Source organism: Harpia harpyja, chromosome 1 (assembly GCF_026419915.1).
Source record: "Harpia harpyja isolate bHarHar1 chromosome 1, bHarHar1 primary haplotype, whole genome shotgun sequence".
Taxonomy (NCBI): domain Eukaryota; kingdom Metazoa; phylum Chordata; class Aves; order Accipitriformes; family Accipitridae; genus Harpia; species Harpia harpyja.
In genome coordinates this window covers 26,857,057-26,879,604 of record NC_068940.1, presented here as the reverse complement: position 1 = coordinate 26,879,604, position 22,548 = coordinate 26,857,057, and the positions used below count along the sequence as shown (strand labels likewise).

Sequence of the window (22,548 nt, the reverse complement as noted above, 5' to 3'; positions counted from 1 at the left end):
TACGCGTGATCTTACGAGACTGGGCCCAATACTAGAACTGCACAAGGGAGCATAACTCTTCTAGTTTCTATTTCTAGTACTGCTATCAAGGTGTACAGGACCTTCAGCCCCTCATTTCATTTTACATATTCAAACACAGGTGTTTAATTTTGGACACAGGAGAAAAATTCTATACGAAGCAACCTATTTATATGCCAAAAAGGTAGAGATGGTCGATTTTTGAAGTAGAAAACAGGGGACTGAAGTAGTATTTCTGGGTTCTTTTTAGCTAAAATCATTCTTTCTGATATGTCAATCATAAATCTGACATTTCATTGAGAAAGCAAGTAGGAAAAGGTGGAAAATTGATTTTGGTTTTGCGTTTTTTTTTGTTTTGTTTTCACTTAAACTCTCACCCACAAAATCAAATTAGTTGATTCATGACTGCAGTTAGAATGCACCTGCTGTTACAAAACCTTATACCCTTATTTTCTCTAAAAACTGTATTAACTAGAAGGGCTTCATCTCTTTAAATGCAATAAAAGCAGAAACACCTTCATGCACTGAACTGGCTCACAAAAAGAAAGAATATGGTGCACCACAGGAAATACTGGCTAATTAAAAAAAACAATAAAGAGAAATGGGGACAAACAATAGCGGAAACTCTCTTCACCTTAATTTTGTGGATTAAAACTGAAATACCAGTCTCTTAAATTGAAATTTCAGGTAACCCAGTAAAAATTTTCACAGAAAAATCTTTTTTTATAAATTTTACTAAATATTCATCTAGCTGTCTAATACTAGTAACAGTTTTCAGTGCTTTTCTTAAATGTTTTTGGCCTCATTTCTCTAGTTGAAGAATGCTGTGACCTTTGGATGTTACACAGGGAAGTTGTGAAAATATTAAGGAGTTGTAGTAACTAAGGATAAAGTAGCATTACATATAATCATTAAACAAAAGTGTATGGCTGCAGAAAATTGTCTGTTTCCCGGGGACTGAGGAAATACTATACTGGAAATACCAGCCATATGGACGCCGTACATGTCAGTACTGCAACAGCCCTTTTTCTGTGAGTGCATTAGCTTGGCACCCATGCTACCAATTACATTTTTGCAATGCCCACCTTATCCAGATGCACTTATTGCTTTCTGATTTTCAGGAACAGGACACTGTAAAAGAGTCCCAACGCTCTAGACTGAATGGCTTGGGTGTATATATGTGGGAAAGCATCCTTGCTGATGAAATGCTAGTTTTTCCCTTGCTCATACCCCAATGCATACATTAAAAAACAAACAAAAAGCCTTGTTGCAGTCATGCTAAATGGCAAATCTGAGGGCTGTACACATAAGTACAGTGCGCATGCCTCTGCAAGAGATACAGGGGTTCTTTCTCCAGGTCTGTTCAATACTTGAGTTTTTACTAGGATGCCTTAGCACATGAGCTGTGCGGTGTTAGCAGTGGTGTTGAATTTTAGGATGGCTATACTCAAGTAACGAGATGTGGCCAGACTTCACCAAATTCACTGACATGGGACATCACGAGGTACCAGAGCCAGTAAAAGTGCCCACTAACATTAGCTTGGGTTTTGTAGCCTGCGTCACGCATATCCAGAACTTTAGAGGCATGCAGGTCCCAAGCCCCTCTTGACTTCATTATGAGTTACAGTCTTAAACAGCTTGGATAATTTTTACGCATATGCTGTCATAACTTGTTGGACATTTTTGAAACTTGGGCTGAAATTATCCATTAGCATAAAGAACATAGCTTGTTTGAAGCCAGTGGAATTGCTAGCATTTGTGCAAGCAGGTGACTCAGTTCCTCTAATCTAGATTTATCAGTCTTTCTGATATTTTTCTTCACGTCCATATAAGATGTTACACCGGTCTTTTGCCATCTGAACAGTAACATTTTAGTCTCCGTACTTACCTGGTTATGTTTGATATCTTCAGCAGGTGCACCATACGAATTCCTGTACAAAGTTGAGATTCCAGTGTTCTGAGCTGGAGAGAGAAAAAATGGAGGAAAAAGCAGGTTTACCAAACATACCTCTTTGGCCTCAAAGCGAATTCTTAAGGCTCCATTAAATACATTATACAATGCCTGTTCCCACCCCCCCAAATCTTTAAAAGCATCTGCAGACTTCTATTTTCTCTTCCTCCCAATAAACTGTCATAATCTTTGCTTTGGTGTACATGCATGTACGTGGGATACATTTATTAATGGTAACAGGCGCTATGTCATGTTCATACCAATCTCATGCACTTCACATATAAATCAACAAAATAAGTTCATGTACAGCTAGCATTCAGTAATATATTTCAGGTTATATATGGGATTTTATATCACACACACTGAACAGGTAACAGTTGTAAATATTGAGACTAAGAAACATTTCAGTCCTTTCACTTCAGTTGGAAGATGTGGATTATTTATCCTACAGTGCTTTTGCTATACTATGAAATTATTCAAAGAAAAAGTGATTAAGTGCAACTGAAAAATGAGTTATGCTGAAGAGGTCTGGCCATGGTCTCAAATCCACGAACTGCTGTCACTTTCTTCTCAGATGTCCTACTACTAAAATACATGGACAAAACTGAGCCATGAGTTTGAAATCAGAAGTAATTCTAAAGACAAGCATAATATACAGTTTTGCAAAAATTTATCTCCTTCCCACCCTGCCCCCAAAAACCACATAAAAAGCTGAGGATTTTCCCTGCAAAGCTGACTTCACTGATCACTTTGATTTGGCTATCCAGCTGAAGCTTAGTTTGCTGGTAGAACTAGAAAGATTGTAGTTATTTCTCATATTTGAAAGAATATGAGGGTAGTATTTTGTGTGGCTGCTGTGCACTGTTCTTACTGGGCATGCGTTCTTAACTTTCCAGACATTATAACCAATGATTTGATGCTGTCGTGAGGACTCTCATTATAAAAGCACGTGCCTGAAAGTAAAAATTGAGCAGCTGTGAATCAGTCCTCAGTGGAACTGAAACACGTTGCTCACACGACTTCTCTCAGGTCTCTGTGCCATGATACAAAATCGGGAGGCACCAAGAGTTGCTTTTAATACCTTCACAACTCAAAAAATTTGAGGGTGAGGATGGAGCATCAGAGCTGAAAGCTGGGTATGGGATCCATGCTAGTCACATCACTGAGAAGAACCACAGTTACTGAAGAAGTAACCACTCTTTCTTCCTTCGGCAATCTGCTAGCATGGACCCCAGCATGTACAGCTGCCTCTCTGGAGAAGGGAATGGCACGGTCTTTGGTCAAAGTTGACTGTAATACGCCAATTCTGATCTTCACATCTGCCACGGGTTCCATGCTGAGGGTATAAATTTTGTCAGAGTTTTTTTGTCAGAGTCTGGTGCGCTGCTCCATGTTGCTGCTTTATAGATCTCAGATGGTGTTCTTAAAGATCTCCAGTGTGTTCCTGAAGCAGGATAGACGGCTTGTATGGTGGGGTGATGAGCCCTAACAGCTGGGAAAAGAGATTTTTCACTTCATAACCATTAACTAATAGGGGTGAAAAAACTCCTGTTTCTCGAAGAGCTGGATGCAGTTACTGAGACAGTGCATAGTCCTGCGTAGGAAATGGAGAAGAGCTCTGGAGGTCTCCAAGGATTGCAGCAGGATCCTTTCTTTGAAGGTGGGAAGAATACGAACTCTAGTAACAGATGCTGGTTGGTCTTTTCCAGTGGTAGGTACTCTTAATCCCACCTGTGTGCTAATAGGTGGTAACAGATGGGAATGATGACTGCTTGAGTAGTTTGTCTTTGGTCATGGATGTTAGTGCCGAAGGGTCAATCTGCAGAGGTTCTGTTCAGGCTGCATTTTGTCACCTAACTTGAGTGATGTATGAGACTTGGCTGTTATTTCAGTGGGTTTTTATATTCCAGCTGCATCCTCTGCTTTAGTGTTATGAAAATCTCCCTCCTGATGACAGTCTTTGGTATTAGAGGAGTCTGCATCAGCATTGCTATTTATGGTGCATCTCACAACAGCATGACTCTCAGTAGTACAACTGCCAGATCTTTCCTTGATAGCATCTTTTTAATGCTGTTTTTCTGAGTTTTTTGCTTGTCCCATGAAGTGCTGGCAGAAGTTGGGTTATACAAATTCCTCTTCTCAAGACCAGAAGATACTCAAGAGTTAGTGTTTCAGCTACCCATTTTGTGAAGTGCTACTTTTTGAAAAAAATGCAAGTGACATTCAGTGTGTTGGACTCTCATAAACAGAGGAAGAACTTCTTGTAACCGTTTTGTTTTCACCTATATAAATGGCAAGGTAAGTGGGGTTGAAGTTTCACGCATGCATGTTTTTAGTCAGGCATGACTGAACATACTCAGTCTAGACAGGACTTAATGGTTGTTTGATGTCAAGACTAAAAGACTGGTATAAGGTACAACGTCTGAGGGTTTTGTGAAGAATCTGATGAAAAACAGCAAACTGGACACATACTAATTTGTATGTTGTTCCTACAGGCAATCAGAGAGACTTTAAGGAGGGTCATGGCCTTTCCATCTTTTTACAGGTATATAAAAAGGCATATGGTACATATGTGCCACTAATAGCCATGACTAATAGTCCAGAGTTGGTGCATAGCTGTCCAATGCACTACTGTGACATTTGCACTGATGTGCTCAGAATCGTCACATGCCAGATTGAAGACTTACAGTCTCCCAGATCCCATATTCTGTGATGGAAAATGGATAGTATCAGCTTACGAAAAAAGCTGCAAGGTCTGCGTTGCTGATTTCACTGCAGTGGTGTGGATACAAATTCCTAAGCTTAAAATGCAAAAAAAAAAAGTGTAGTATTCTTTTCTTAGTGTAATAAAAACAAAGACACATCAAACGGTTGGAGATGAATGCCAAGAGTTCAAGAACAGGAAATCTTGGCTTAGTCTAGGTGGGAAGCTGAGATAATTCTGGCTCTGGAGGAAATGTAAGTCAAGCAATGTAGCTGCTAGCAACGCATGCAGCCCCGCTCCAGTACCTGCTTCTGAACACGCAGGCGGCATCCCTGGGAACTCCATTCCCGCTCTGCCATGCTTCAGTGAGCAGTTGACTCTTGCTGTCCAAAAGCAGAGGGCAAATATAAAAGAAAGAAGGGAGAAAATGAGCTAGACGGATGGACAGATATTGTGTGGTTAGTATCTGATTTTTGGTGTTAATATCGTATACGTACCATCATAGTAAAATTATCAAACAGAGAGGAAGAGAGGTTAAGGAAATAATATTCTTTTTTAAAACATGGCAAGAGAAGGGAAAGGGGTACAAGGAGTAAGAGATGGAGATTTCCAGCAGCCACCCTTCCTTACAGAGATGTGAGAATTGTAGCTGCAGATGAAATGATTTGAGGAGTGACAACTGCGGGTGTGTATGCGTGTATTTGATGCAGTATCTAACCATCAGTACATGATAGTACTGAAGAGGTATTTTTTACTAGGGAAAATTGTGAAGGTTCTAAAATGAGTACTGTGATCAACCTGTAGTACTTTGTGGTTGCACTGCATAAAGAACATTATAGAAAAATACCTTCCTTTTTTCCTTGTTCAGTTTTCAAGGTGATATTAGTTAAAAAAAAAAAAAAATCACATAGCTCCCCACAGCAGTTTTCTGCAAAGCTGACAACAGCTTTGAAAATTACGTCACTCAGTGGTTTATGTGACAAAGATATCACTGACTGAAGCCGTCCCCCCACTTGATTCATAGTTTAACATTCAGCTTTCAGTTCCTGTAAGTACTTATTCTGAACACGTTTACAGACACTTTGAAATAAGAAGGTGCTAGCCTTTTGCCCTCAGAAACACAGACTGATAGTAAGAAAGGAAAGCTCAGCTGGACAGGTAGTCATCCTCATCTGGTACTGCGTAACCCACTTTTTCTGCTATAAGCAGCAGGACCCCATTTTCTAAAATTTAGTTCAAGACAGTAAAGGAAAATGCTTCTGTGCCTCACCGATCTCAGCTAAGAGAGATCATTACTTGTCACTACCGCTGCCATCTTCCTGCATGGTGAAAGATGAGGTAAGGGCATGAGAAAAGATTACAGTGTATTATGGTTTCTTAAAGTAATAATAAGTTCCAAGTAGCCCGAGCATCCGTAGCTACTGTAAGATGATGGTGGTTGTTTGTGTTCTGAACGTGCAGGGACTTGCAAGTAAGTTTAAATAACAAAAGTAAAGATGATTGATTCTTGACAACCAAAAGAAAATGAATTAATCAGAAGGTGGTTTTGCTGGTAGCAGTGAAGATACAGGGTGCAGACCGTGATGCACATACTAGTTCAGTGAGGGAACTAACAAAGCAGAAGAAACTTTAGAGTAGGAGTCCCATGATAGGATACAGTAACCTTATCTTCCCTGTTCTGAAGGAAAACACCATGGCATAAATAACATTATCACATGCACTTATAGTTCCTGGTTTTTAAAAAGGAATATAATAGTTTTTTGTCTTAAAAATATACTTTAGGTGATAAAATTTTATTATTGGTTATTATTTTCTACAGAGAAGAGAAGATGGATAGTAAATATACAAGGCATCATAAACCTGCGAAGGGAAGAGGGCAATGAGAACTTTGAAATTGTTCCTCTATTTTTTAGCTGTCCTTGTGAAATCAATAGAAGTTATCATCTTCAGCCAAACTGTTTACTTCACAGATTCTCCATTTTTCCCAGAGGTTTCCTGACAACTCCCCACAATGGCAAGAAGCCAACATTTCTACTACGAAAATCCATCAAAAAACATTCATTCCAGTCCCAGCCAAGAGGTCATAAAACTTTTGAACTATAAACTGAGAAGAGCTTTGGAGAAGAGCATGGAGACAGTCATTGATAAATTGGGACTACAGCTGTGGCTCTACGTTCTGTGTAAATCCGTAAGTCAAGGAAAGCTTTGTGTAATACATCAGCTTGGCACAAAATACAGGAGCAGCTCAAAATATGTATACGCCAGGTGGAACCTGAAAAAACATTTATCTAAGTCCCATAGGCTCTGTGGATGTATTAGCTGCAATGCACTGTCTGATGCACAAAATGAAATACAGGCATTGCAATGAACTTGCTACACAAATTTATATTAGACCAGCCAAGTAAAGCCAAAATGTCTCACAATTAAAATCACAAATACCGACTTTATATTGTTCTTTAATGAAATATTTATTATTTAATGAGCTACAAATATGTTACACAAATTTCATGTTGAACGTTGACGAGCAATACTCCTGTCATTTTCTTCTGTTCTTAAAATGGTGCTTAATTTGAGCTCAGACCAAATGAGCAGAGATTTGGAGATCTGAAAGAGAGAGAAAGTGATTTGTTAATTCCATATTCATTTGTACAATGGTCATGTAAGATTGTGAAATATTATTACACTTTGATTTTGGTTTTGTTTTTTCTCACTGAGCTCAGTAGCTGGAAAAACAGTCGATAGCTGAGCATGATGCTGAGAGTTTCAAGTTTCCTTACTAAAAGACCACCCAAAAGATCAATAAAAACAGACAATATACAAGCAGATGTTAAAGGAAAACACGATGCAAAAATCAAAGTGGAGCAAAGGTTGCTGGGGAAGCACAAACTTCACACTCCAAAAATTATATTGAAAGAGAAAGGAAACAAGGGAAACAGGAATGGGAGAAGAAAAACACTGCAGTAAAAGACAAAATGAAAAGGACTGGGGAAAAAGAAAACCCCAATTTTTTTAATGTGTGGAGAGAGACAGGACTATCTGCAAAGAAACACATTTTTTCCACATGGAAACACTTTTTTGGTGAACCTTCTGATATAATCTGGTAGTCTAAATTTGCAGATACAGCTAGAACAAATACTAATGTTTCTGCCTTTTCAGCCTGCTGCTCTTACTCCTCAGATTCCCTCTTCATGGATCCTTGAGAAAGTGCTGAATAAACTGCAGTCCTGTCCTTCACAATCACACAAGTAAGGACCACTGAAGTGTTTTAGAGAACCACCTTGTGCAGCGACTATCAAACACTCAAAATACTACAGATACATAAAATGCAGTACCTTGACTAAATCTGCTGCAATCTCACGTAGTACCCTGCAGATGTTGTTCAGGACACTCATCATTTCTGTGGTTTCCAAACGCTCTTCACTGTCATTCCTCTTCTTCAGATTTTCACTTTCATGCTAATTAATGTTCCGTATTGCATCATCACACAAATTCAAAGGCTGGCCTTTAGGTTTTGATTACACAATAGCGTGTAACGCGGTAGATGCAGTATGAGTATCATCATATCCTGAATCCGGTCTTGAAAGCTAGTATGGATGGCTTGACGCTGAGTCAGCACGTTCCCAGCGTCCCCAGTGAGCTGGGGAACACAAAGACAACCCATTCTGGCATCCTCTGAGCAAGACCTCGACGGAGGGCATGGGTGAAGGTAACAGGCACTCAGAAAGTGCAGAGAGACTTCTCACTTGATTTTTCACTTGCCTGGAGGGAGCATTTGGAGAAGAGGACACCGTGCTGCTCGGCACTATATAAATCCAACAAAACGTTCAACAGAGGTTATGTAAGCCTGTGCAATGGTGATGGAGACCAACATGTGTTTTGCAAGAGAATTAATGAAGAGGTGCAGTACTGGGCAAAGCACTCAAAATCTTGTAATTACTGAAATGCTAACAGGTTAATGAGCTCACCAGGGGAGAGAGGCCTTCAGTGAAACCTGCAATAGATGCCATAACATACACAGAGAAAATTGTTGCATTTAAATCAGCCCAGCTGAGAAAGTAACACGGATAGACTTTACAAACAGCTACCAAATTTCCTAGGAATGAACGATGTGCAAAATAAGCTAACTGGACCTGGAAAGCCATTCCCTGCAAAAGACAGACGTTAGGGATCACTGCACGTGCTCAACCACTGTCAAGTTTGCAGAAACACTAGTTAATTCAAAGTGATGTACCAACTTCCTTCTGAGATGAAAACAAACGTAAAATTAAAAAGAAATGTAAAATTGATTTTAGAGCCTTTCTTCCATGAAGAAACATGGTCTTCACAAATCATTTTCACGTAGTATTGTATTCATTAAGATAAAATATCTCTTCAGCTGTTTTTCTTAAGGTGGCTACAACTTTGGAATCAACCAAAGCAGTTGACTCTTTTCTGTAGTACAGTAAACCCAGCCAAGCCTATAAAATCAGCGGTCTATCACAGCTGATTTTTACGTATGCCATGCAAGCATAATCTCACCTGTCATGGTGTCTTTCCTAGAAGTGTGTTCTCCCTTATTTCCATGGTAAGTGGCGTTTGTTCCAGTTGATTCATAGTCTGTTTTTCTTTCTTTTAGGCTGATCATTTCCCGAGGTGAGGCTGGGGCACTTGCTAGATCACAAAAATGGATTTATTTTTTCTTGCCACATATGACTGAATGTAGTGTTTAACTCTAGAGTAAACAATTCAGTAAAGTTTATATTTGTTAGCATACTAACAATAAGCTGTTTGGAGAAACACTACCACATTACAGAGGAAAAGAAAAGGTGCTGTTATTTCAAGTACAGGACAAATGTATTCATGAGACAATCAACTCCGACATAATTTTCTCTTTGAATGTTCTACTTTCTTCACTTACACCCAACATCTAAGATGACGATTATGAAAATAGTACAACAATAATAATTCTTTTTTCCTTTAGCTTTTCAATTTCTTTAACTTGTCAAAATTTTCTGGTATAGGTACTTCCATTTTTTTCTCAAAATGGTTAATTTATTTCTGTTGAAAAGACCGTTAACTTTCAACTGTGTGGAAAAAACCTTATAAAATGGTTTCTTCCCTTCTCTGTTGAAAACAAACAAACCAATTAAATTATTTTAATGGAGACGGGAAGAAAAGAAAGGTGTTTTTCATAGAAAACATATAGCAAAGAATGCCTAACACTTAAAGGTAACTCAGATAATTTCTCTGTCTTTAAATATCTATGTATGAACAATTGCCATTAAAACAACAACTGCTACTTTAAGGTATTATTAAAACTAAATCCTTCATCAACTCATAGTATGGCTGAAAGGAGGAAAGTACGAGGTGACTAGGAGGAGAACTGGGTTTGTACTTGATTCTCACGCACTGCAGAATTAAAACTGGGGATTGCTTTTAAATTGCTTGTCAATAGTGATGTGATTCTAAAGCTGATAATCCAGCAGATATAAAGAAACATGACATTAAATTACCAAATCAGCTAATGGCAACTTGAGTCTAACAGGGAACAAAACAGAATGCAAACCTTGAAAAAGTTGCTAACACAGGGATGCATTTTGTTTCGCATACTCTGGTAATGCTTTTAAGCACTCTGGTGTTTTGAACAAACTTGATTGATAAAGACAAAACCATCTCTCTCTGTTCCCTGTGGGAATTCTCTCTCTCCTCCCATGTGAGAACAACTGCTTTCTGGCAAGGGTTAAAATCCAGAGGCGCCCTCTTTCAGAGTTTTTACTAGAAGCAGACATAAAATCATTGGTTGACATTAGACTGAAAAGTGGTATCAAGTTTTTCTGCCTTTATTCTTAAAGGGCACAGAAAAGAAGACAGAGCTCTCTACGCTAGCTTAAGCATCTTATCACCAAGTCCTAGGGATGGATGGTACATTGTGAGTTCATTTACTTCAACTCTTTACCCCAAGGTAGGATCCAGTATACCAAAATAATTCTTGACAGATTTTCATCTAAAACTAAAGATCTCTAATGACAGAGATCACATAACTGCTCCAAGCAGTCTGTTCCAGTGCTTTGTTTCCCTACTGTTAGGAAATGTTCCCTGATGTCTAGCCTGACTCCTTGCTGCTCATTATTTCCATTTGTCTGCTATGAAAGTAGACAAAGTTCATGTCGTTCCTCTTCACAGCTGGCTGTTACGTGCTTGAGTACTTGGTGCGTACCTCTTCCCGCTGCCCCCATCTTGTGTCTCTCTTATTCGAGTTAAACAATTACAGTCCATTCAGTGTGTCCTCATATCCTGATTTCTCCATCTCCCGACTCGTGTGCAACTGACAAAATCCCTAAATCATTTCTAAATAACTTTTGTCTAGCCAGATATTCTCCTTAGAATTTATTTGTAAAGGATTGGATCTTTTTTTCCCTTTGGACAGTATCTCCAATTTCTCAGGATCACTCTGAGTTCCAATAATGTCCTTCAAGGTATATGAGTTTCTCCCAGGTTTATGTCACCAGCAGAGGTAATAGGCATCCTTTGTATATTATCTGGGTCATTAATGAAACCACTGAAGAGTACTGGGCCCAAGGCAAATCTCCAAGCAAAGCATTCTTCCATTTTGGCAATAAGCAATACCCATTCTTTGTGAATGGCTTTCAGTCAGTTTTGTATTTACCACACATGAAATTTTCTCGACTGTTTGCTAGCTTGCCCTAGCTTGCCTATAAAAATCTTGTGGGAAGGAGTCTTACTAATTACAGTAGATTTCATTTACTGACTTTTTCCACAAAGCGCTTTAACTATGTTGTAGCAGGAGTTCAGGTGGATTTTGTAAGAACAAGTTGTATCGAACCAATGTCTGGATTTGACACGGATACTACCAGACAGACTGTAACTTATACTACTATGTAGAAATAGATACTCCTAGAGTTAAGCAGTATCTTATGTTCTTACTAAATTTGAGGTGCTCAGACTGTGATTATTTGTTCCAGCAATCTTCTAGAATGAAGTTCAGCTGACTGGTCTGTAATTACATGGGCTCCTCTTCCTTCAGAAACAGCCACTATATTTGTCCTTTTCCAGTCTTAGGATAACTGATGATGGCAGTAAGTTTTCATCCAAAATTTAAGTATGTTCATAGAGTCATAGAATCATATGGGTTTGGGTTGGAAGGGACCTTACAGATCATCTAGTTCCAACCCCCCTGCCATGGGCAGGGACACCTTCCACTAGACCAGGTTGCTCCAAGCCCCATCCAACCTGGCCTTCAACACTGCCAGGGATGGGGCAGCCACAGCCTCTCTGGGCAACCTGGTCCAGTGCCTCACCACCCTCACAGGGAAGAACTTCTTCCTTACATCTACTCTAAATCTGCCCTCTTTCAGTTTAAAGCCATTACCTCTTGTCCTATCACTACATACCCTTGTAAAATTCCCTTCCCAGCTTTCCTGTAGGCCCCCTTTAGGTACTGGCAGGCTGCTCTAAGGTCTGCCTGGAGCCTTCTCTTCTCCAGGCAGAACAAGCCCAACTCTCTCAGTCTGTCTTAAATATGATGGATAGTGGCTTAGCCACTTCATCCACCAGTTCCCTCAGGACCTGCAGATGCAAATCCTCATCAGGCCCCATGGACTTGTGCACCTTCATGATCATTAGATGGTCTCGAACCTGATCTTCTCCTACAGTGGGTGGTTCTTCATTCTCCCAGTCCCTGCCTTTGCCTTCTGCAACTTGGGCGGTGTGGCTGGAGCACTTACCAGTGAAGACTGAGGCAAAAAAGTTGTTGAGTAACTCAGCCTTCTCCATGTCCCAGGTAACCAGGTCTCCAGTTTCCTTCTGGAGAGGGCCCACATTTTCCCTTGTCTTCCTTTTATCACCAACCTACCTATAGAAACTTTTCTTGTTGCCCTTGACATCCCTGGCCAGATTTAATTCTATCAGGGCTTTAGCTTTCCTAACCTGATCCCTGGCTGCTCGGACAATTTCTCTGTATTTCTCCCAGGCTACCTGTCCTTGCTTCCACCCTCTGTAGGCTTCCTTTTTGTGTTTGAGTTTGTCCAGGAGCTCCTTGTTCATCCACGCAGGCATCCTAGTGTTTTTGCCTGACTTCCTCTCTGTTGGGTTGCATCGCTCCTGAGCTTGGAGGAGGTGACCCTTGAATATCAACCAGCTTTCTTGGGCCCCTCTTCGCTCCGGGGCTGTATCCCATGGTGCTCTGCCAAGCAGATCCCTGAAGAGGCCAAACTCTGCTCTCCTGAAGTCCTGGGTTGTGAACTTGCTGTGTGCCCTCCTCGCTGCCCTAAGGATCTTGAACTCCACCATTTCATGGTGACTGCAGCCAAGGCTGCCCTTGAGCTTCACATTCCCCACCAGCCCCTCCTTGTTGGTGAGAACAAGGTCCAGCATAGCACCTCTCCTTGTTGGCTCCTCTATCACTTGGAGAAGGAAGTTGTCATCAACGCATTCCAGGAACCTCCCGGATTGCTTATGCCCTGCTGTGTTGTCCCTCCAACAGATATCAGGGTGGTTGAAGTCCCCCATAAGGCCCAGGGCTTGTGAATGTGAGGCTGCTCCTGTCTGTCTATAGAGGGCCTTATCTGCTTGGTCTTCCTGGTCGGGTGGCCTGCAGTAGACCCCCACTATAATGTCACCTGTCCCTGCCCTCCCTTTTCATCCTGACCCATAAGCTCTCGGCTGGCTCCTCATCCATCCCCAGGCAGAGCTCCATGCACTCCAGTTGGTCATTGACATAGAGGGTGATCCTCCCTCCTCGTCTTCCCTGCCTGTCCTTCCTAAAGAGCCTATATCCTTCCATTCCAACATTCCAGTCATAGGAACCATCCCACCACATCTCCATAATGCTAATAAGATCATAGCCCTGCAGGCGTGCACACATCTCTAACTCTTCTTGTTTATTTCCCATGCTATGTGTGTTTGCACAGAGGCATTTAAGTTGGGCCTCCGATGAAGCTGACTTACTGGCTGGAGGGGCTGGAATTCCTTTGTGCTGCTCTTCAGGTGCTCTCCCGCTGACCTGTGATCCCTCTCCAGGCTCTGGGCATCTATTGCCGGCATTGGCATCAAACTGGTAGGAGTGGGATGGATCGAGTTTCCCCTCCCCCTGCAAATTTAGTTTAAAGACCTCTTCACCAGCTCGGCAAGCCTATAACCAAAGATGTTTTTCCCCTTGTCCAACAGATGGACCCCATCAGCCTCCAGCAGACCAGGTTTCTCACAGCAAGTCCCATGGTCTAAGTAGCCAAACCCCTGGCTGTGGCACCAGTCCTGTCACCATTTGTTGATTTGCTTCGACTGGCCCTTTCAAACCCTTTGACTGGGAGGACTGATGAAAAAACTACCTGTGCTCCAGAGTCCCTCACCACCGCTCCCAGGGCTCTGTAATCCTTCCTGATACTCGTCAGACTGCTCCCGGCTGTATCACTGGTGCCCACGTGAAACAACAGCAACCGATTAATACTCAGTGGACCATAGGAGGCTTGGTAGTCTCTCGGTGACACCCCTGATACGAGCCCCCGGTGAGCAGCACACCTCTCTACGGAGCGCGTCGGGTCGGCAGATGGGTGCTGCCGTACCTCTTGGAAGAGAGTCGTCGTTCTGGGGAAGGCAATCTGGATTTTCCCTTACTGGTAGTGACGGACACAATTGCTTGAATGTTTTGACTTAGGAGGAGACTACAGGAGGGTTAGCGAAGGAAAATTGTCAGATAGGTTTTTTGGCGTAATTGTTCAGAACTCAGTATACTTTGGGTAGTATAGTGTTTCCTAATAATTTATATTTTTTCAAAAATCAATTTAATTGATTTCACCTGTTTTGACAACAGTGCCTCTGAAGGTCAGACATGAATAAATAAACCACCTCAAACTCCATTTTTTTTGCTCTTCTGCTTTGAAGATACTAATTTAGTCAAATTAATAGGAATTACAAAACCGTTGGTGGATGGGAGCCTACTGTTTATGACTGTAAAGATAAAATTCAGTATTAGAGAAGGGACAAGCTTCTGAAACACTTGGATAATTTAAACACTGCTATCAAACATTAGTTGTCTGAGGCAAATCTGTCGTTATTTGACTTTAAAATGCCTGTTGAGCTAATATACAGCTGAGCAATTACTAACTGGCCTGTGATGTAAGAGCAGTGGGATAACATGGAAATAATGAAAGGACTTTACTGTTGTTTGAGTGAGGTCGTAGCACTATGAATGGGAGCTACTGCACTGAAAATTAAGTGTCACCTAATTAAAAATTAGGCCCGACGCCTTGTTTTAGTTGTGCTGGTTGTTGTTCAGGGAGCGGATGGGGCTGCCTCGCTCCGCTCCAGTGTCTCTCCTGATGGGACGGCTCTTTCCTGTTCAGTCTGCGGAGCGGCGAAGCGGTTCTGCAAGGGCACCTCAGGCTTCGGGGAAAGTCTCTTCCCCCTGCTGCTCCTTGCCGTTGCAAACTTCCATTCTTCCGCATTATCAGCCCCCCCTCCCTTCCGTGTGTGCCGGTGGGGGAGGTTTTGGCTATTTGGCCGTGGGTCCAGTGCAGACTGCGTTTGGAACCAGCTTCTCAGCTTCCCCGATGTTACACAGCCTTCTCACCGCCTCCTGCAGCTCACCCTCCTGCTGCAGGGGGTTCTCCACCTGGGCGAACCCCCCCGGTCACCACGATCCCCTGCTCCGCTGCGGAATGCGCCTGTGCCGGAGTCGGTCGCCTCGGCCGGTCTTCTTTAAGCAATACAGTTCTTTAAGTAATAGAGTCACAGAAGTGAGGAGGCAGTCCTGGCAAGAGACAGAACTCGAGTGCCTTGCACTTACAGTCAAAATGAGATTTTGGAGAAGGATAAAAGGAACAAGAACCCTTCGTGGACGTGTGCAATGACAGATTTTGAAAACTGAATAGCAGCTCTTACTGTACTTCTGGCTACAATTTCAAATTTCCTCAGTGGTTATCCTGCAGGACTAAGATGCAGCTTTTAGATAATTAACAAAACATTTTTCTTAAAAAACAAAACTATGGCACAATGCTGATGGCAATAATCAGTTTGGCCAGTTTTAATCCCAAACTCTTGGTACACCTACGGAATGACAACATTTGACTGAACAAGTAGTAAAAAGCCCATTGAAAGGATGACTGTTTCACTCTGTTTATCTTAGAAGATTTTCACTCGGAATGGTTTTATCTAACCAAGGTATGTTCTACCTTAGAATAAGCTGAGGAGAAAATGCCCAGATTTCTGAATAGAAAAATTAATTAACACTGTGGCATAAGTTGAGATACTTACATTAATTCATTGTATGGATCATATGGAATTAATGATAGCTGGTGTAAATATGCCATCTACGTTACATGAAGACCCGTCGTTAACCTTTTGTGAAGCTTCTACATGCATGTGTATGCACACCTATATGCACATACACATACAATCAGAATAAAAGCTGACAAAAAAGTCATGTGGCTCCTTCAACTTCTGCTAAGTGCGCAGAGTGGTCATAAACAACATAGCGGTTTTCAGGACTAGCAAAGTGAGTAACAGAATTTCCTCATGCTGCTAATGGACACCACTGCCCTGAGATCTAGTCAGGTAATCCCAATCAGGAAAACACTGCATAAGAATGCATAACACAAAGTTATGGAATATTCTTTTTGCTGTAAAACGTTACAAGGTGTAAACAACAACAACAAAAATTCCTGTTTTGAACAGATAATTTAGGTAAGAGTAAAGAATATATTTTGTGCCCTTCCACCGTTGCTAACAACAAATCCGGATGCCAGTGGCATTGCTTAAAGAAGGAAAATGACAGTGATGGATTACCTCCGTCTTTACTTCAGTCCTGAAAGCCTGGTCTTACCTGAGCGGTTGTTAGGAGACATGCGCACGGGAGAGATGGAGGGCGTGCGTGATGAAGAGTACGGTCTTTGCCGATCCCTTTCTATTGTTGAAGATGAGGCTACAAAGTGATACTGCGACCATCCGTCCTGCAACATCAAACATTGCGACAGCAGTCAACGAAAACGCCATGCAGTTCCCCATTTTATGCACAGAGTATTTTCCTCTAATGTTTTCACTATGTATATACAAGTAGGCTACTGTCTTTTTCCTGCCACTGGGTGGCAAATATTCTTAGCAGTGCAGGATAAAACGTGCCTACTGTACTGACACACCAGAAGAAAAATTAAAATGCAGAAAGTTCTATAAAATAACACATTTGAGAAAGCCTCAAATTATGAAAGCACTGAACAACTTTTTAATCTACTTGTTTAATAGTTCTGTCTTTTTCCATGCCTCTATTTTCACATCGCAAATGGCATTCTGGCTATACAATAATCCAAATCACAAGACTGCTTGTTTTCATGGTGAAAATCAGTTTTTGCTTTAAATCATTTCTATCTTACGATGAAATTTTGGAGTAAGTAGATGGGGAAGCTCCAGGATTGTCAAAATTATTGCAACTATTTGGGTATCTATAGTCTAGTTACATTAACTGCCCATTTGTTCACATGTGAGGGAAAAAGAATCAATGCATTTTCTTTGTTGCATTTTTCTCCAAGATGTACAGAAAGAAATTCTATTCCTTCTATTTAAAACTGTGGTAATGGGGATGTATTTAAAAAAAAAAGAAACAAAGTAATACAAACACTAGAAACAGCTGGTTCAGAAATGAAAAAGGAGAGTTTAAATCATTCATGTTTTGTTCCTGTACCATAATTTAATGCAATAATCCAAAATAATGTACCTCACATTTTTAAAAGGATATTAAAAATAGTTTGCAAGTATCATGAGACAATAAATTGACTTTTGCTAGTGCTCTTATTAAATGACAGTATTTCAAATGTCTTAAAGTATTGATAGGTTTTAATTGTCTTTATCACTGCTTAATGTTAAATCTGAATCAGCACCACAGAGTTTTCCCAGTCTCGCACTGAAGGCATAAGCCTTTTAAAAATGCCTACTTTCTGTTGGGCTCAGTGGCAATTGAATCAAGTACCTGGCATGGCGCTAAACAAAATTTTTGCAATGAAATGCTGAATAGAAATAAACACAATAAAATATTACCAAAACCCAGTTGGAATTTTCCTCTTGCTTAAAGAAGAATTATTCTCCATTGAGGTAGTAAAGTCTATTCCCACGCCCTACCTCAGGCTACTCCAGACATCCAACGCTGAATCCCCCCCCCATCCTCTGCCTTTGCCCAAGGCATCTCTCTGACTTTGTTCTCTCCACAGAAACCACAGGCACCTGGCTCGTGGAATTGCATGAGAAAATGGCTTGAAAATCCCCCTTCCACTAAACTTTTAGGAAAGAGAACTCAGCAAGAGTGTGACAAAGGAGCAGGAAAGAAGATACTCATACTTGATGTAGAGGGAAATGTTATAAGTAAATTAGGATAGACAGAAGTGACACCTAACTACAGATTCTGAATATCTATACTCCTTACATAACACATTTGTATCAACATGCGTGTATCTCGGTCGTAATTTCAAAGGAAAAAAAAAAGGAAGAGCGAAGTCTGGGCCATGGCTTTCATAGCAGAGTCAGGACTTTCCCTAGAGTTGATAGTGAGCGATTGTCCACGGAGGTCACTCATGTTTAGGACACTCCACTGAACTGCACCTCATATTTCATGACAGTCATAGAGGAAAATATAAGGAAGAAAACCCGTTAATTAATAAAAAAATAGTAAGAGTAACTTGAAAAAAGAAATAGTTAATCTTTAATACCACTTGCTTAAACCAAAATCTTCTATATCCAGTCTTTCATTTCCAACAAGCAGCTTCTACACAAGCCACGTCCTCCAATCTAGAGGGAGGATCAATGAGAATGCAAACAAAAACATCTGTAAAGCCCTAACTTCTTAATGTTAAATCAAATTGGAAATTATTAGAAACTTTTCTATACATATATATAGTATGTATAGATAAAATATATATATATATATTTTTAAGAAGAACTAATAGTTTATAGCTATCATTATAATGAATAGCTTAAGTCTAATAAACTTATCCAAGCATTAAGACTGTAAATAACATAGTTAGCATTATTTTTACATCTCCTGTTAATAATAACTGGCATGGTGATTTCTCTACTATAAAAATGAAGTAGCAAACATGTGACAAGCCCACGCCTTTATCCCGATGAAGAAAAATGGTTCCCTTCTTCCTCCTTCTCTGGGGTCAGAAGTTCCTACCAGAAAGGTGACTATCTATAATACACTCTGTTACTTTTCTGATAGTTTATTTTCTTTTAAACAGACCGCTGAAGAGGAAGATACCAAGAGGACAGCCTCTAGATCTGATAAAAGGAGATGGAATGGACTATTTATTACTGTCTGCCTGAAAAAGGATACATCAGCCATGCTTACATTGTGCAAGTCAGAAATACTTCCAGCTTTGTGGATCTGGATACATGCATGGCCAGGTACACTCTCCTTTTGCACCCTTGCTCCCCTCAAATAAATCCCTGGCATGCGGGTCAGAAAAAAAGTGACCTGAATCTTCCCCTAAGCCTTTCTTCCTGTTGTCTAATCCATCTGTATTGTTTACATTAATACCTGGACCCTGGTTCTGATGGGAAGTGGATGAAATAAATCCCCGTTATCTGCATGGTCCCACGGACTCTACAGGAATAGCGCATGGCACCAGTTTTATTATGCAGAACATCCACAGGTACTTTGTCAACGTTGCTTCCTCAGAAACAGCGTTGCAGGGTGCCTCAAGAGTGAGGGAGCAAAACCCAGCTGTAGTTGGGATGCTGGCAATAGCATTCTTCCATGCAGCAGATGTTCTTCCTTCTCCTCCCTGCAAATTTTTGTTTTTTCTCTCTGACAAGAGTGGCCCCCATAATGAGGTCTTCAAATAAAATCTGCTACAAACTTTCAAGTTTGCAAGCCCGATCAGCTCAATAAAAGTCAGGCAAACAATAAACTCTAACACAAGTATTGCGGTGACTTGGCATTGCTTTGGACTAAACAAGCCATATTGCTATCACTGTACGACAACCTCTGTGCTGTTTTTCAACAGCATTACAGGCAGCTCCCAGACCTCACAGTATTTCAAAACCCTAATACTTTTAAGTCATCTATCTTTAGCTCTCTTCTGCCGCAAGGAACAAGCTTCTTTCCTTGGAAAGGTAAACAGTTTGTAACAAATTCATTAAAACTATCCCCATCAACAATTCCAAAAGCTATTAGTGTTAAATATTGAAACTAATTTTTAAGAGCCTAAATGGAGTATTTTCAATTTAATGCCAAGATAAATACCACCTGACGTGATGGCTGCTTTCATTAGTTTGTTTCAGCTCTAGTGCCTGTAATGAAATTTAATTAAATTGATTTGGGTACTTAAAGGTACAGTATATAGCAGTGTCCTGCAGAGAAGAAAGCTAACTCAAAAGCAAAGTGTGTGAGGCTGCATTTCAGAAACTAATTTACCAGCCACAAACATGATCTAGGAGAGGAAGAATAAGACAAAAAGATCGGACAAACTGGCAAGAAATTCAATGCAATTCTGTTACAGAATGGATGCATTTGTTAACTGGCAGCAATTAATTAATAGGTGGCAACTGCACACTACAGGAGGGCACAGAACCACCAGAGTACAGAAATACCATTATTCCTCCTTATTGTATCTTCCAAGGTACCTTCTACTGGGCATTTCTCTATATTTTGACTATAATGAATATATATATTCTCCCTCAGTTATACTCCATAAAGTCCAGATGTTAAAGCTTGATTGGCAGTGGCATGTTTCTGATGATACGTTCTTGGGAAAGCTGCAGGGATTAGATTTGGGGCAGGGGTTGGATAACCACTGTAGAAAACAAAAGTGATATTGTAGTCTCACTGATCACCTTTTACTGGGCTTAAGGAGTCAACAGGTCCTTTGTCTTCCTTTGGTCATTGTCTTCCTTTAAGTCATTTTGAAAATAAATAATTTTCTTCAAGTCCATGGGAAATAATTATTTTGCCAGGGTGACTAAACTTACTGTGCCAAACACCTATTGCATAGGTATCTTATGAAAATATAATTTGGGTTTTCCACATTATTCTTTTTGTGTTTAAAATACAGGGAAAAAGAGGAAGCAGTTTACTATTGTGTTCGCAAGAATTTCAAATTTTCAGAACTCCCTGGTAGCAGAGTCCTTGACCTGAGGAGATGATTTACAGAGGTAGGTGATATCAGATAAACCATTGTCTCACTTGCAGTACAGTAATGCTATGAGGACTGAAGGAAATTAAGCCCTGATGGGAACTGACACCATGATGACACAACGGGGAACCAGAGCTCCTGCCTGAAGAATTCACAGACAAGAGAGGAAAGAGAGGGGACCAGATACGCTGAGGTGGCCAAGGAATGGGTGCCAGAGTCGGGGACGGAGCACCGACGTTGCCAGCCTCGGTGCGGTGCCCAGCCTGGATGACCTCACGGCATCCACTCAGAAAGAAACCCCAAATCAGCTCGTATGCTAATAGCCATACGGCAAAAATAAAAAAAAGCCCTACCCTGACTGGTTATGCTGGCCAGCTGCTAAGAAGACACTGACTTAAAAAGCACTAATTGGTTTAGAAAAACTGTATGGTGGCTGCATGCACATCAGTATCTTTCAAGGCTGAAGAGCGTGGTCTGCACTGACTCCTGGCCACTGATGTCCTAACATTGTCAGGAAGAAAGAGGGCAACTTCTTGGAAGCAGAGAAATCCCACTAGGGAAAAGAAACAAAAATGATGCAACAGATCCAATAATGAAACAGCTAAAACCTGAGAAACTACAGAGAATGTTGTGTCCTGCCTCCCCCAAGTTTACAAACTCTCCAGCATGCTACTTCTTGCTTCAGGCCTGATCCTCTTGGGACTTGATTTAATAGACTTTTTTCCGAATGACGTGAAGCATACAGGTCCAGACTTGTTTTGGCATCCTAGTTCCTTACCTGTAAGCCAGCACTTTACTGGTTCCAGGATATTAATTGTAATAACAACTGCTCCTGTAATGGCAATAAGCTGTAAAAATGTGAAATTTTGATAGGCAACCACTTGCAGGAATTGGTAACTAGACCCACCATGGAGTTAGAAGTAGGTGACACAGCAACAAGGCAAAGTGCCTGTAAGTACGTAATGTAGGATCTACTCGCTTTGAAACTCAGCCAGACATTACTCTGAGTTGCTGGTGTTGCTTCTTTCACAAGCTGAAGCACTGCTGTCAGGTTAAATGAAACGTCCTCACTGGTGTGCACCAGTGTGACACTGTCTAGAGTAAAAGATAAATCTGATGTGAATTAAGTCAAGGCTCATCAGACTTACACAGGTCTGGGCAATTCTTCACTGGGAATTTGTTGTCACGACGCTAATAAGACATAACAGAAATTAGAATTGGATCAAATTATCTACATACATTGGCATATGAAAGTTATGTGCATGACTTGACTGCAGTGAGAAATCTAAAATGGTAACAAGGTTGGGGTGATCCATGTATGTATCTCACGGACCTTTTAAATGGGAGTTTTGAAAAACGTGGTTTAAATGTCCACCAACCACCAGACTTATCATTAGGCTTTACAACCTAATTTCCCAGTGCTTCTGAACAGAGATACCAAGCCTGACTTCTCTCCCTGTGCCAGCCCCATGGTAGCGGAGGCTAACCACCCCCACCAACACACCTGAGTATGGAGTGTGCTAGCAGGACTGCTCCCTGCGTGCCACCGAAGTAGCTGACGAGGAAATGTCAGCGGCTGAAGGAGAGATGGAGAGACGGCCGTTCTCTAAAAAAAGCCCCCGCCTTTGTACTGGACGTGTGTTTATTTTGGAAGAGGGATTTCAACTAAATTCTTATAACTTCAACAACTCTAGAATCACTCTTGAAAAACAAACCAACTAGTTTTAGGTAAACTATCTAATTTAAAAATGGTACTCTCT

The 22,548-nt window shown here is 40.9% G+C and overlaps 1 protein-coding gene across 7 annotated transcripts in view; it reads right to left on the bottom strand.

The window, feature by feature from the left end:
• CTNND2 (catenin delta 2) overlaps window positions 1-22,548 on the bottom strand; it is a 702,624-nt gene that overhangs the window by 4,627 nt on the left and 675,449 nt on the right. For all 7 annotated transcript variants that reach the window (XM_052781625.1, XM_052781615.1, XM_052781635.1 and 4 more), the window contains 3 exons: window positions 16,492-16,618; window positions 9,192-9,323; window positions 1,907-1,980 (listed from right to left, as the gene is read on the bottom strand). In XM_052781625.1, the coding sequence (XP_052637585.1) occupies window positions 1,907-1,980; window positions 9,192-9,323; window positions 16,492-16,618 (333 nt within the window). The remainder of the gene's footprint in view (window positions 1-1,906; window positions 1,981-9,191; window positions 9,324-16,491; window positions 16,619-22,548) is intronic.